The sequence below is a fragment of the Branchiostoma floridae genome, chromosome 14 (assembly GCF_000003815.2).
Source record: "Branchiostoma floridae strain S238N-H82 chromosome 14, Bfl_VNyyK, whole genome shotgun sequence".
In the NCBI taxonomy this organism is placed as follows: domain Eukaryota; kingdom Metazoa; phylum Chordata; class Leptocardii; order Amphioxiformes; family Branchiostomatidae; genus Branchiostoma; species Branchiostoma floridae.
Window position 1 is genome coordinate 18,560,884 of NC_049992.1, and position 14,083 is coordinate 18,574,966.

The 14,083-nt window shown below is 39.3% G+C and overlaps 1 protein-coding gene across 1 annotated transcript in view; it reads right to left on the bottom strand.

Moving 5' to 3' along the window:
• LOC118430203 (snaclec bothrojaracin subunit beta-like) overlaps positions 1-1,134 on the bottom strand; it is a 3,286-nt gene extending 2,152 nt beyond the window's left edge. The window contains exons 1-3 of the mRNA XM_035840913.1: positions 1,104-1,134; positions 918-1,001; positions 593-727 (exon numbers count right to left, since the gene is read on the bottom strand). Of these exons, the coding sequence (XP_035696806.1) occupies positions 593-727; positions 918-1,001; positions 1,104-1,134 (250 nt within the window). The remainder of the gene's footprint in view (positions 1-592; positions 728-917; positions 1,002-1,103) is intronic.
• Between the last annotated feature and the right edge of the window lie 12,949 nt (positions 1,135-14,083).

Here is a 14,083-nt window from a genome sequence, read left to right on the forward strand (position 1 = left end):
AAATCAGCCTCGCAGCATGTACAAATCAAGCTGAATAACACCGATTTATACAATTGTTGTGTGGCAAATACAAAAAAAGATAAATAAAAATTAACAATTACAATACATGACGAAGAAACACACAAACAAAGTTATACGAAATGTCTTTTAATGAACACCAAAGTAAAGACAGTAACGTCTTAAACAATATTACAATGTACTAAGAAGACTTATTGTACAGGCGTGTGGCCTGTCCTAAAGCGACAGAAGACAATTTCTAAAAAATAATTTCCTTGCACAATATATTATAGCGTACGAAGAAGTTCTACCGCATAAGATCGCATAACCTGGTCTTGGTCAGGAGGTTTTAAAGAGGTGCGGAATTGAAATTTTGGGATATCCAGATTTTGGGATATCGTACTTACTCATATGCTTCGTATGTAGTAGCTCAGTCACCCAGTCTCTTGATGCCACGCCCTCAGGAACAGTAACTATACATTAAAAAAATAAGATGAACGCGACCGTGATTTTCTGTAATTATGTAATGAATTCGTACATTAAGCTGGTTTCTAGACATCAGAGTCACTAATTTGGAAGCAATAACGTCGCTGACCTGCAACGTATGACAGCAGTATGACGTTTGCCACGACAAGGACGGCGGTGAATGCGATCCACAGTTTCTTTAATTGATTGGGCATACTCAGTCCATCTCCGTCAGACTTGTTGTCAGCGTCTGCATCGCAGGCTGCTAGTGAAGCGACAAGAAAATTATGTTACTTCATTGTTTATGGAAGCATTTCATGGAAAAAGATTTATAGTACCGCTATGAGGTCTAAGTGTAAATTCAGTGTACACGCATGTGCATGTGGTCTGTATTTTTTTACCCAATATAAGTCAAGATCGCACGAAGATGGACAGTGGATTGAGAACTGTTCAACCTGTCCTGGAGCCATACGCAGGGTTGATGGTTTGTCCATCATCGGTCTCCGATTCAGTCTGAGACTGCTGCATGGGTGTGGTGCCTGGACAGTGATAAAAAAATATATTTTTTAAAACTGAATATAGAATTTACTGTAATGTTTAAGCCTGAAAGCTTAAATCGAAACAACAATCACTAGTGTTACCAGTTGGACACTGCTGCTGCCGTCCTGGCATGATGTCACTTTTTCAGGTTTCTTGACAGAAGGAAAACAAGGGACTTGTTAACTGAGCAACTGCCTGCGAATAAACTGATCCCAAGCAAATGATGAATCATTTTGTATATATGATCGTCACGTTTACAGCATAGACTTATTGAATAAATAAATACAGTCAAACCTGCCTATAGCGGCCACTCAAGGGACTGGTCAAAATTGGCCACTATAGAGAGGTGGCCACTATAGAGAATATGCTAATTAATTGACCACAAGCAATAAGTTACACATGGTTTTAGTACCCACTGATCTTTATTCACATAATACAGTACTGTACATGTACTGCAATGATTTTTACACTATATGTATTAAGAAAATAAAAGCTATAAAAAGTTTTAAATGTTCTACAGTTGATATTGTCTGAAGAGACCGGTATCGTCATATTTCTTTGATCTTTCGTCTTGTATCCATTGATACTTCGCCGTCCGTGTGTTCCCTCCCGCGTTCACACGTCAGATTCCCCCATTATGCTAATGTGGTACTCACAAGAAAAGTCTCGTCATTTTAGACTTATCTCTTAATAAATGTAAGAATAAAATCCACCATAGTCTGAAGTTCATATCATTTTGTCTTTGTAACAATTCATTTAGAAAGTTTTTGTGATGAAAATTAACCTAAGCGATAGTGTATTAGAACGTAACTTTAACGCAGTTTACCTCCGTAATATTGGTGTCGTCTATTGACCTTATATGACCTCGTTTGTCAGCGGGTATGGGTAGCGCCAGTTAACGAAGTTTTGTTTTGAAAATAAATCAAAGAGGTTTTAACCCTCATCCGACCGTTACATTTTTACGACGAATCTGACCGTATGGGGTCATTTTTGACCCCATTTTGTTTTGCTCATAGACATATTTCAGCTGGCTTATTTTGTCATTTCTATGTATTTACTGTTTCACTAATATATGAAAAATATTTTGACAAGTTTTGGTGTCAGTAGTTATTACTCATTATCATAATTTATGCAGAAATGAGGAGAAACCACATTTGCTCTGAAAATCTACCATACTCAACTTACTTAAACAATGTTTTGTCTTATCAATTTCTAAACAATAATTGTGATGATGCAATAATACTGATAGCATAATAATGTTATTTAACAAGAAAAAATACAATATTTGTGAAAAGTAACGAATTTATTACTTAATTATGCACCATATTCCGCCATCTAAACACATACATACAAAAACTCTTGTCTATTTTCCCGCAAAGATATTTCTTGTAGGTTCCTTCTGCACATTCTGTCCATATATTTTTTTAATTAATTAGAAACATTTTCACTTTCATTAGCATAGGTAATTAGTGTGAATTATCATAATATATGCAGAATGTCAAAAAACTGTGTTTTACAGTAAAATACTAAATTTCTTTCAAAATATTTGGTGTTTACTCATCTAAGCAACTATAACTTGTTGCTGCAATAGCAATGATGAGGAATGCCTGTTATTTTATTGAAATGTCTTGATATTTATGTAATTAATGATTCATAATTGACTGGGGTCAATTTTGACCCCACCGAACAAGACACAGACTTTCAAGTATAGCTTATACAATAATGGGCAAAACTCGGTGAAAAATTGGTAGATGTTGTAAGACATGTATACAAACAAATTCATGGAAGGAATTTTTTCTCTGATGAAAAATGTTGCTATGATGGCAGATTAAAATATACGCCTGGGGTAAAAAATGACCCCATACGGTCGGATGAGGGTTTTAAATCCGGCGTAGGGTGACGATACGGCCGCTGTATATGGCCGAACGCGTGCCGAAACATAGATCAGCGGTACGCGTGGCCGTAATCGGCAGTGTTTTTGTACCTGCGGGACCGGAAATCGTGTGGCCGTGGCCGCGTTGGACAGGTGGCCGCTAAGCCTATTTCTTAATCATTACGAATCCAAGGGACCGACAAAAAGTGGCCACTATGGGCAGGTGGCCGGTATGCAAAGGTGGCCGCTAATACAGGTTTGACTGTAAATAAAGTTATGATACCAAAGCTAAGCTGAGACAAATTGAAAACTAGAGTTCCACAACCTCATGCCTTCGTAGAATGATGCTCACGTTTTCGAGTACCATTTTATATTTGTTTTTCATTGATGATGTAAATCGGGTCCTCGTTTGAATAGATTATAATCAATTGATAATCTTCTCTGTACAAAGTCTCAAATAGCAAAGAAGGCAATGGTAGCGTTATCTTGTAAATTGATGTGGCATTGATTTGCAGAATTCATGTCTTATAATATTCACTTTTACTAAACTTCTTAATGCTGCAGGATCAAAATTTCAATCATTTACCACTGTAAATAATAGCTTTGCATAATTGATATCTATCGATATTCCTCTCTTTCTTTTGTTACATATCTAATGTGTTTGAGAGTCTTATAAGGAAATACAGTGTACTTATTGATTTTCGTCATTAACCATGCTAACTCCTATTTTCTGGATTAGTACTAGTATCTAATTCTGCAAATCATCATTTGAGGTAATTAACACGATCGTCTCCTGCAGTTCTAGAAAAGCCTACAGAATACTGAAAGATTTTAACGTGCATGGGACTAGTGGGCACTTTATCGTGTAATGTGGAGTTGTATGTATTTATTACTTTCTAAAATTGATATATGTCAAAAAATAACACTCCCTTCTAATGCCCTACCCGACGGACGCCCCTAACTGAAGCTAATCATTTATTGGTTCAACATCGGGGCAAATCACAGGTTTCGAACTCAGGATCACTAGACTCTAGGCGAAACGCCTTACTGATTGCGCCTTATGATGACATCATTGTACTTTTCACAGCCTAGACAAATTATAACAACTTCAATGACTTTATTGATCTATAGCTAATATCAAAGAATCAAACTTCAAACTAGTGTATCTAAATTCCTATTTTCCTTTGAAGTATAACAAAAACAAGCTGTTTACCAGTAAATATATTATTGTTGGTAAACGTTATTTTCTAAAGGTCCGGTCATCAGAGAATCAAGGATTTTTACTGACAAAAGCCAGTCCCACAAAAATCGTGACGATAACAGTTCAGGACAGTTTAATATAACATCAATGACACAAGTGCAGAGAGGTTACATCATAGCACAAATTATTTATTGTTCGTTTGTTTCTTGAGTAAGTGGTTTCACTAATTATACAGTATATTGTTGACTATTTGGCTACTTAGATCAGCATGATCTTAATTAACATGAAAATAGATTTAGAATGTTTTTCGAAATTCATAATTTGTTGTAACATAACACAGCTACAGTCCATAAAATCGATTAAAGCAAGTCATTTAATAAAGTATCATGTTGACTACTTGCCTTGTCAAACGTCTTGGTTCTTCTCTGAAATGTTTCTTACATAATTTTGTTAATTTCATTAATGATATGTTGTATTTTCTTATATAACAGACCTGTACGCTGTACTATGTAGAATCTATACTCGATCCTCCTCCCCGCGTAAATATTTGCTTAAGTTAAGGATTACAATCCATTACTAGTTTTACAATCTGTATAAGCAAAATACTGTCTTGCTTCTGGTACAGTTCCAAAATTCCATCCTATTCCAATTTTCTTAGCCATACAAGTAAAACAGCTCAAACTACTTTAATGAAAGCTAACATTACATATATGACTGTATTTTGTTGGTACATCCTTGTCCTAAGATGCACACAATTCTTTGTCTCTGGTAGCTAGACTTAGAGCACCACATCTTTCTCATTTTCAAAAGACGGTAAACATCGTATGCTTAAGTGTTTATTTTTGTGACAACTAGGAATTTCTTTACATTCCGTAGCTACTCATTTTCATTGCTTTCTTAAAGCTAGATTTCTTCATTCTTACTAAGATACTCTCGGCAAAATTGGACATCTAAGAATTAAAGCTTTGTCCTCCTCTAAGCTCTTTGATCTAGTCGAAGCTTTTTTTTTTTACTTTACTTTGATCTTCTAAATCTTTTACCGCTGGTCTCAGCACTGCTCGGCACTGGTGGTGCTCTGTCTGTCGCTTAGGCACGTCCTGTAAAGGAATAAAGGCGGAAAGTTATAATTTTAGACGTAAGCATCAATGCTGTGTCTTGAAAAAATACGTTTAGTCATTCGAACATACCTGGTAAGTTCTAATGTTTATTGGTTGGAATGATGGTGTAAAATGCCACGTTTATGTAATTACCTGCAGAGACTTGGCATATGAAGGGATGTAGGATGTTGCAGTCCGCGTCATTCCACATATTCCTCCTGTTCCTAGTGCCATAGGTCTGATGGACATACTCAACGCAGTCCTCCTTGCCAAAATTGTTATCTGGTTGGTTCGGAGCCCACGATTGGTAGCTACCAATGGCAGTGCCATCGACCCACCGGAAAATTCCCTCCTCACGCTCATCGTTGAGGCCAATCCAGAACCCAGAATTGAGGTCGACGGAGTTCTTGAGAGAGATCAGGAAGTCGTCAGTTGCGGCGTCTCTGGGCATGGCAAGGGTGCCGCCATCTATACGGCAATGCAGGACCGCGAGTTCGAACTTGACGTGGATGTTGAACGCCTTGTAGCAGGTCCCACGCCACTCAGTAAATCCTTTGGGACAAGATGCTAAAAAAACAAGTTTCATTCTCGTAGCAACAAACAATGTTATTTGTGTGTGTGTGTGTGTATGTGTGTGTGTGTTTGTGTGTCTTTAACCACTTGATCAAAGTAATAAGGGAGAGCAATAATAAACGCGAGCCAATAAATCACTACACAGTGAAAGTGGCCTTACCTTCATTCGGCTTTGAAGTACCTGGCAGCCCAATGGGACCCATCAACCCCCGAGGCCCAGCTTGTCCTGGTGGTCCAGTCATTCCCATTGGGCCAGGCGGCCCCATGGCCCCCTTTTCTCCTGGAGGGCCAGGAGGGCCGACAGACACAGGGCCAGTTGGCCCCATGGCTCCCTTTTCTCCTGTAGGACCAGGAGGGCCGACAGACACAGGGCCAGCTGGTCCTATGGGTCCCTTTTCTCCTGGAGGGCCAGGAGGGCAGACAGACACAGGGCCAGCTGGCCCTATGGGTCCCTTTTCTCCTGGAGGGCCAGAGGGTCCGGCAGACCCAGCTGGCCCCATGGCTCCCTTTTTTCCTGGATGTCCAGGAGGGCAGACAGACACAGGGCAAGCTGGGGCCATTGGCCACCTCTGACCCTGAGGACCAAGGATGCCAGGTGGTCCCCTATTTCCCAAAGCGAAAGAAGACACATCCATTTCTGAAAAAAAAAAGGTTTTGCTTTACTACAATAGATTATAGCGTGCGACGAAGTTCTGTAGCATCAAATCACATGGCCTGGTACTTGTCAGGACGTTTTTATGAGTTGCGGGATTAGAATGTGCAGATTCTGTAATACCGTACTTACCCTTAAGCTTCGTATCTAGTAGCTCAGTCACCCAGTCTCTTGATGCCACGTCCTCAGAAACAGCAACTATACATTAAAAAAATAAGATGAACGCGACCGTGATTTTCTGTAATCATGTCATGAACTCATACACATAGCTGATTTTTAGACATCCCTAATTTGGAAGAAATAACGTCGCTGACCTGCGAAGTATGACAACAGTATGACGATCGCCACGACAAGGACGGCGGTGAATGCGATCCACAGTTTCTTTACTTGGCTAGGCATACTCAGTCCATCACCGTCAGCCTTGTTGTCAGCGACTGTATCACAGGCGACAAGAAAGGGTGTCATTACATTGTTTATAACAGCATTGAATGGAAAAAACTATAATAGCACTATGAAGTCTTAGTCTAATTCAGTCTAAAACATTGATGTTGAGTCCCTCTTCTGCTACATTCAAGAGTCACACTAAAGCTGACTTCATCGATAAAATAATCCTACATTTCCTTAATTCGTTTACACGTCCTTGTTTACTACTGCTAACTTTGAATTTTCAACTTTACATTATTACCTAAGTTATGGCAGTTATGGTTAGTTATTCGTTGTAATTTTTTTTATCATATTGGTTCCTTTATTTATTTATTTCTTATTTCCTCATTTCCTATGTCCTTATTTCTTTCCTTTAATTTACATAACTTGTGATAAGTTATTAAAGGGTGGCCTTCGTATAAGCAAAAGCTTTGGCCTCCCTTGTACTGTTATGTTCCTTTACATTTCATTTATTTTCATGTATTTATTGTTGTTTTGTTAAGTGCGAAACAAATAAACAATTAACAATAATTGTATTATGTATAAATGTAGTGCATACGCGCGCGTGTGGTCCGTAGCTAATTTTTACCTAACGTAAACAAGTCACACAAAGATGGACAGTAAGTAAATTGAGAATTTATCTACCTGTCCTGGATCCATACGCAGGGTTGTTGGTTTGTCCATCATCGGTCTCCGATTCAGTCTGAGTCTGCTGCATGGGTGTGGTGCCTGGACGATTAACAGAAATGCATTTTTTAAAACCACATCATATACAACTTACTGTGATCTTTAAGCCTAAAAGATGAACACGAAAGAGATTTTTTTTTACAAAACATTCAACATTCATTAGTATTACCAGTTGGACACTGCTGCTGCCGTCCTGGCATGATGTCACTTTCTCAGGTTTCTTGACAGAAGGAAAACAAGGGCCTTGTTGACTGAACAACTGCCTGAGAATAAACTGATCTCAAGCAAATGATGAATTCAAAGAAAATCATTTTGTATGCATGAACACGTGTTTACAGAATAGACGTATTAAATGAATAAGTTATTGCTTTGGTTGCTGAGACCAAAGCTTCGCTAAGAAAAATTAAAAACTAGAGCTCCACGACCTCATGCCTTCATGAAATGATGCTAATGTTATCGAGTACAATATCATAAGCTTGTGTTTCTCATTAATTGAGTAAATAGGGTCCTTGTTCAAATTGATTATATTCAGTTGATAATCTTGTCTGCGCAAAACCAAAAGATATCAAAAGTCTCAAAAGGCAAGGAAGGCTATTGTAGCATTATATGGATATCTATTCCTTTCTTTCCGTATTAAAACAATCAAGTGAGTGAACGAAAAATGCAATTTTTACACCTGTGGACACTGCCCAGGAACTTTGAAATGCCATACCTCGGTCTTGGTGCATTGATGATACGTCACTCGAGAACATTTGTAATGTGTCACACAAAAACGAACGTAATGCCTTGAAAACCATAATCACGTTAAACAATCTTTATAAAAACAGCCGGGACAAAGGATAGAACGCCAATACTAAAACACACCATGTAATAAAAACAGCAGTGTACGTATAAATTAATACATATCAACCGTATCTCGTATCGCATTTTCGTTGCCACACTTATTTCATATAGAGCTTTACTAAACAAGATTAGGATTTAGAAAGCAAATCATATAATCTGGCTCTTTCAAAAAACACAGGACCTCGATTTAAAGGAAAACTGAACTCCGAAAGAGGGTGTTATTTTCTCAAAGAGTATCAATGAATACATGATCAGCAGACTTTTTGCAGAACTCCGCAACGTGTGTTTCTAAAACAAGTATGACATTCACTAAACCCATATGTAGACCCTAAGCATACATTCTGTGTAGGTATAGACACTTCCTTCATTATATCTGTTTGACATAACTGAGAGTTGCTAAGCGCAACAAGAAGGCCAAGAAGAACAAGAACTTAATCCATGAGAAACACTTATGATATGGTACTCGAAAACATAGCATTTATTTCATGAAGGCATGAGGTTGTGGAACTCTAGTTTCCAATTTGTCTCAGCTTAGTTTTGGTCTCAGCGACCAAAGCAATTACTTATTCATTTAATATGTCTATGCTGTAAACGTGTGTTCATGCATACAACATGATTTGCTTGAAATTCATAATTTGCTTGAGATCAGTTTATTCTCAGTTTATTGTTCAGTCAGCAAGGCCGTTGTTTTGCTTCTGTCAAGAAACCTGAGAAAGTGACATCATGCCAAGACAGCAGCAGCAGTGTCCAACTGGTAACATCAGTGATAAAAATATTTTGTTAAAATTTTCTCTTTCGATTTAATCTTTCGGGCTTAAACATTACAGTAAATTCTATATTCAGTTTCAAAAACATATATTTTTATCACTGTCCAGGTACTACACCCATGCAGCAGTCTCAGACTGAGTCGGAGACCGATGATGGACAAACCATCAACCCTGCGTATGGCTCCAGGACAGGTAGATAAGTTCTCAATTCACTTACTGTCCATCTTCGTGTATTAAATTATGACTTGTTTATATTGGGTAAAAAGTGCGCGTATGCATTGAATTTACTCTTAGACTTCATAGCGGTACAATTTCTATTCTATTCAATGCTTCCGAATCTATAAACAATGAAGTACAACCATTTCCTGTCGCTTTACTATCAGCCTGCGATGCAGCCGCTGATAACACGTCTGACGGTGACGGACTGATAATGCCCAGCCATTTGAAGAAAATGTGGATCGCATTCACCGTCGTCCTTGTCGTGGCGAACGCCATACTACTGTCATACGTCGCAGGTCAGTAACGTTATTTCTTCAAAGTTAGTGATTGTGATGTCTAGAAATCAGCTATAACATGTGTATGAGTTCATTACATGATTACAGAAAATCACAGTCGATCATCTTACTTTTTGAATGTATAGTTGCTGTTTCTGAGGGTGTGGCATCAAGAGACTGGGTGACTGAGCTACTACATAGGAAGCTTAAAGGTAAGTACAGTAGTCAGTATCACAGAATCTGCACATTCTAATCCCGCAACTCTTGAAAACGTCCTGACAAAGACCAGGCCATGTGATTTTATGCTACGGAACTTCTTCTCATACTATATTGCATTCTGTTAAAGCAAAACTTTTTTTCAGAAATGGATGTGTCTTCCCTTGCTTTGGGAAATAGGGGACCACCTGGCATCCGAGGTCCGCAGGGACCTTCAGGAAAGAGGTGGCCAATGGCCCCAGCTTGCCCTGTGTCAGCCGTGCCCCCTGGACCTCCAGGAGAAAAAGGGGGAATGGGGCTACCTGGTCCTGTCTCTGTCGGGCCTCCTGGACCTCCAGGAGAAAAAGGAGACATGGGTCCAACTGGGTCTGCCGGGCCCCTTGGTCCTCCAGGAGAAAAGGGAGCCATGGCGCCAGCTGGACCTGTGTCTGTCGGACCTCCTGGTCCTCGAGGAGAAAAGGGAGACATGGGGCCAATTGGGTCTGCTGGGTCTGCCAGGCCCCCAGGCCCTCCAGGAGAGGAGGGAACCATGAGGCCAGCTGGACCTGTGTCAGTCGGGCCTCCTGGACCTCCAGGAAAAAGGGGAGCCATGGGGCCAGCTGGACCTGTTTTTGTCGGGCCTCTTGGACCTCCAGGAGAAAAGGGAGCCATGGGGCCAGCCGGCCCTGTGTCTGTCGGACCTCCTGGCCCTCCAGGAGAAAAGGGAGCCATGGGACCAGCCGGCCCAATGGGAATGGCTGGACCACCAGGACAAGCTGGGCCTCGGGGGTTGATGGGTCCCGTTGGGCTGCCAGGTACGCCAGAGACGAATGAAGGTAAGGCCACAAATCTATACTTTGAGTACAACTGAAGCATTTTAAAATGTAATCAAATTAGTCTTTCAATGTGTAGGGATTTATTGGCTCGCGTTTTGATTAGTCGCCCTCAATACTTTGATAAAGTGTTTAAAAGACCTCACACAAACAAACATAAAACACCACTGTCTATTGCTATGAGAATGAAATGTGTTTTTCAGTATCTTGTCCCGAAGGATTTACTGAGTGGCGTGGGACTTGCTACAAGGCGTTCAACATCCACGTGAAGTTCGATCTCTCGGTCCTGCATTGCCGTATAGATGGCGGCACCCTTGCCATGCCCAGAGACGCCGCAACTGACGCCTTCCTGATCTCTCTCAAGAACTCCGTCGACCACAGGACCGGGTTTTGGATTGGCCTGAACGATCAGCGTGAGGAAGGAATCTTCCGGTGGGTCGATGGTACTGCTCTCGGAAGCTACAACTCGTGGCATCCGGGCCAACCAGATAACTATCTCGAGGAGGACTGCGTTATCTATGGCCATCACAGGCACACCGATGGGAGCTCGATGAATATGTGGAATGACATGGACTGCAACACCCCACATCCTTTCATATGCCAAGTTGCTCCAGGTAATTTACATAAAAATGCCATTTCGCATCATCATTCCAAACGATTAACATTAGAACTTACAAGGTATTCTCGAATGACTAACGTTATTTTCAAGACATCGCGTTGATGGTAACATCTAACCTTCCGCCTTTATTCCTTTACAGGACGTGCCTAGGCGACAGACCAAGCTCTCACCAACGATGCTGAGCAGTGCGGAGACCAGCGTTAAAAGATTTAGAACATCAAAGTAAAGCGAAAAAGCTTCAACTAGATCTAAGAGTTTAGTGGAGGACGAAGCTTTAATTCTTAGATGTCCGATCAAGTTTGCCGAGAGCATATAAGTAAGATTTAGGCTTACACGTTAGGCTGACAACCTAGCTTTAAGAATACAATGCAACTGAGTAGCTACGTGATATAAGGAAATATCTAGCAGTCACGAAAATTTTAACACTTAAGCATAAGATTTTCGATGTCTCTTGAAAATGAGAAAGATGTGATGCTCTGAGTCAAAGACAAAGGCAAAGAATTGTGTGTATCTTATAACAGGTATGTACCAACGAAATCCACTCATGTATGGAATGTTAGCTTCCATTAAAGTAGTTTGAGTTGTCTTACTTGTATGGTTAAGAATATGGGAAGAGAATGGAATTTCGAACTGTACCAGAAGTAAGATAGCATTTTGCTTATACAGCTTGTAAAACTAGTAATTGATTGTATTGCTATATTTTTGAAAATATTTTTTTTGTGGGAAGAAGGATCAAGTATAGATTTTACATACATGTAGCACAGTGAATAGGTCTCTCAAAAAAGAAAAGATCACATATCATTAATGAAAATAACAAAATGATGTAAGAAACATTTCGGATTAAGGAGAACGAAAACGTTTGACGCTTTTAACGCACGTAGCCAACAGGTGTGAATTGAATGACTTGCCGTAATAGATTGTACTTAATGTACTGTAGCTGTGCTATTTTACAACAAATTATGAATTTAAAAAAATGTTATAACCCCCCTCATATCAATTAAGATCAAGCTGTTCGTTATAGCCAAATAGTCAACACTATAACGTATAAGCAGTGAAACCACGTACCCAAGAAACAATAAACAATTTGTGCTATGATGTAGCTTCTTTGCACTTGAGTCATTGACGTTATCTTGAACTGTCCTAAACTGTTACCTTTACATTTTTTTGTGGGATTGTCTTTTGTTAGTACAAATCATTAATTATCTGATGGCCGGACCTTTAGAAAATAACGTTTACCAACAATAATACGTCTACTGGTAAACAACTTGTTTTTGTTATACTTCAAAAGAATCCAGGAGTTTAGATATAATTGATTGAAGTTAGTTTTGATTTTTTGATATTAACTTTAGATCAATGGAGTCATTGAAGTTTCTTATAATTTGTCTTGGCTGTGAAAAGTACAATGATGGCATCGTGTGGTGCAATCAGTAATTTTGCCTAGAGTTTAGCGGTCCTGAGTTTGAAACCTATGATTTTCGAAAGGAAATGCACTCTTATTACTAATGTATTTAGAAGTAATGTAATGGTAAACATTGAATTATGCAAATCAATGCCACAATAATTTAAAATATAATGCTACAATAGCCTTCCTTGCCCTTTGAGACTTTTGATATCTTTTGGCTTTGCAGAGAGAAGATTGTTACCTGATTATAATCTATTTAAACGAGGACCCTATTTACTCAATTAATGACAAACACTAGCTTATGATATTGTACTCGATAACATTAGCATCATTTCAGGAAGGCATGAGGTCGTGGAACTCAATTTTTCAATTTGTTTTAGCTTTTGTCTCAGCAACCAAAGTAATTACTTATTCATTTAATATGTCTATGCTGTATAAGCGTGTTTTCATGCATACAATTTGATTTGCTTTAAATTCATAATATGCTTGGAATCAGTTTATTCTCAGGCAGTTGTTCAGTCAACAAGGCCGTTGTTTTCCATCTGTCAAGAAACCTGAGAAAGTGACATCATGCCAGGACGGCAGCAGCAGTGTCCAACTGGTAACACTAGTGAATGTTGAATGTTATGTAAAAAATTCTCTTACGTGTTAATCTTTCAGGCTTAAAGATTACAGTAAGTTCTATATGAAGATTCTAAGAATGCATTTCTTATCATCGTCCAGGCACCACACCCATGCAGCAGTCTCAGACTGAGTCGGAGACCGATGATGGACAAACCAACAACCCTGCGTATGGCTCCAGGACAGGTAGATAAGTTCTCAATTTACTTAGTCTACTTCTTCGTGTGACTTATTTATGTTAGGAACAAATAATTTAGGGATCACATGCGAACGTAGGCCTAAATTTACACATAATACACCCAGACTTCATAGTGCTACAGTAAGTATGATTTTTTTCGAATCAATGTTGTTATGAAAAAGAAATCGGAGACCTCATGTCTGGTTATGTAAATGACTTCCACATTCACATAATCAATGCTTGGTTACGTGACAATAAGAGTGACAATGCCCTGCCATGAGTGAGTAAGTGAGATGCTTGGTTACGTACCAAGAATTTCTACTAGTGTTATTATACTAAAGTCACGTACCATGAGGCCCAGATTGACATTGATCTTCGTCTTTCCAACACCTACCCACATACCAAATATCATCGTAATTCATACAGAGGTTCTTGAGTTGTGCTGTCTACAAAAATCCGGAAAAACAAACAAGACAGACATACACAAAAAAATATCTCCATTTTTCATGGAGATAACAATAAAGTAACACCCTTTCGTGTCGCTTCCCTTGCAGCCGCTGACAACAAGACTGACGGTGATGGACTGTGTATGCCCAGCCATTTGAAGAAACTGTGGATCGCAT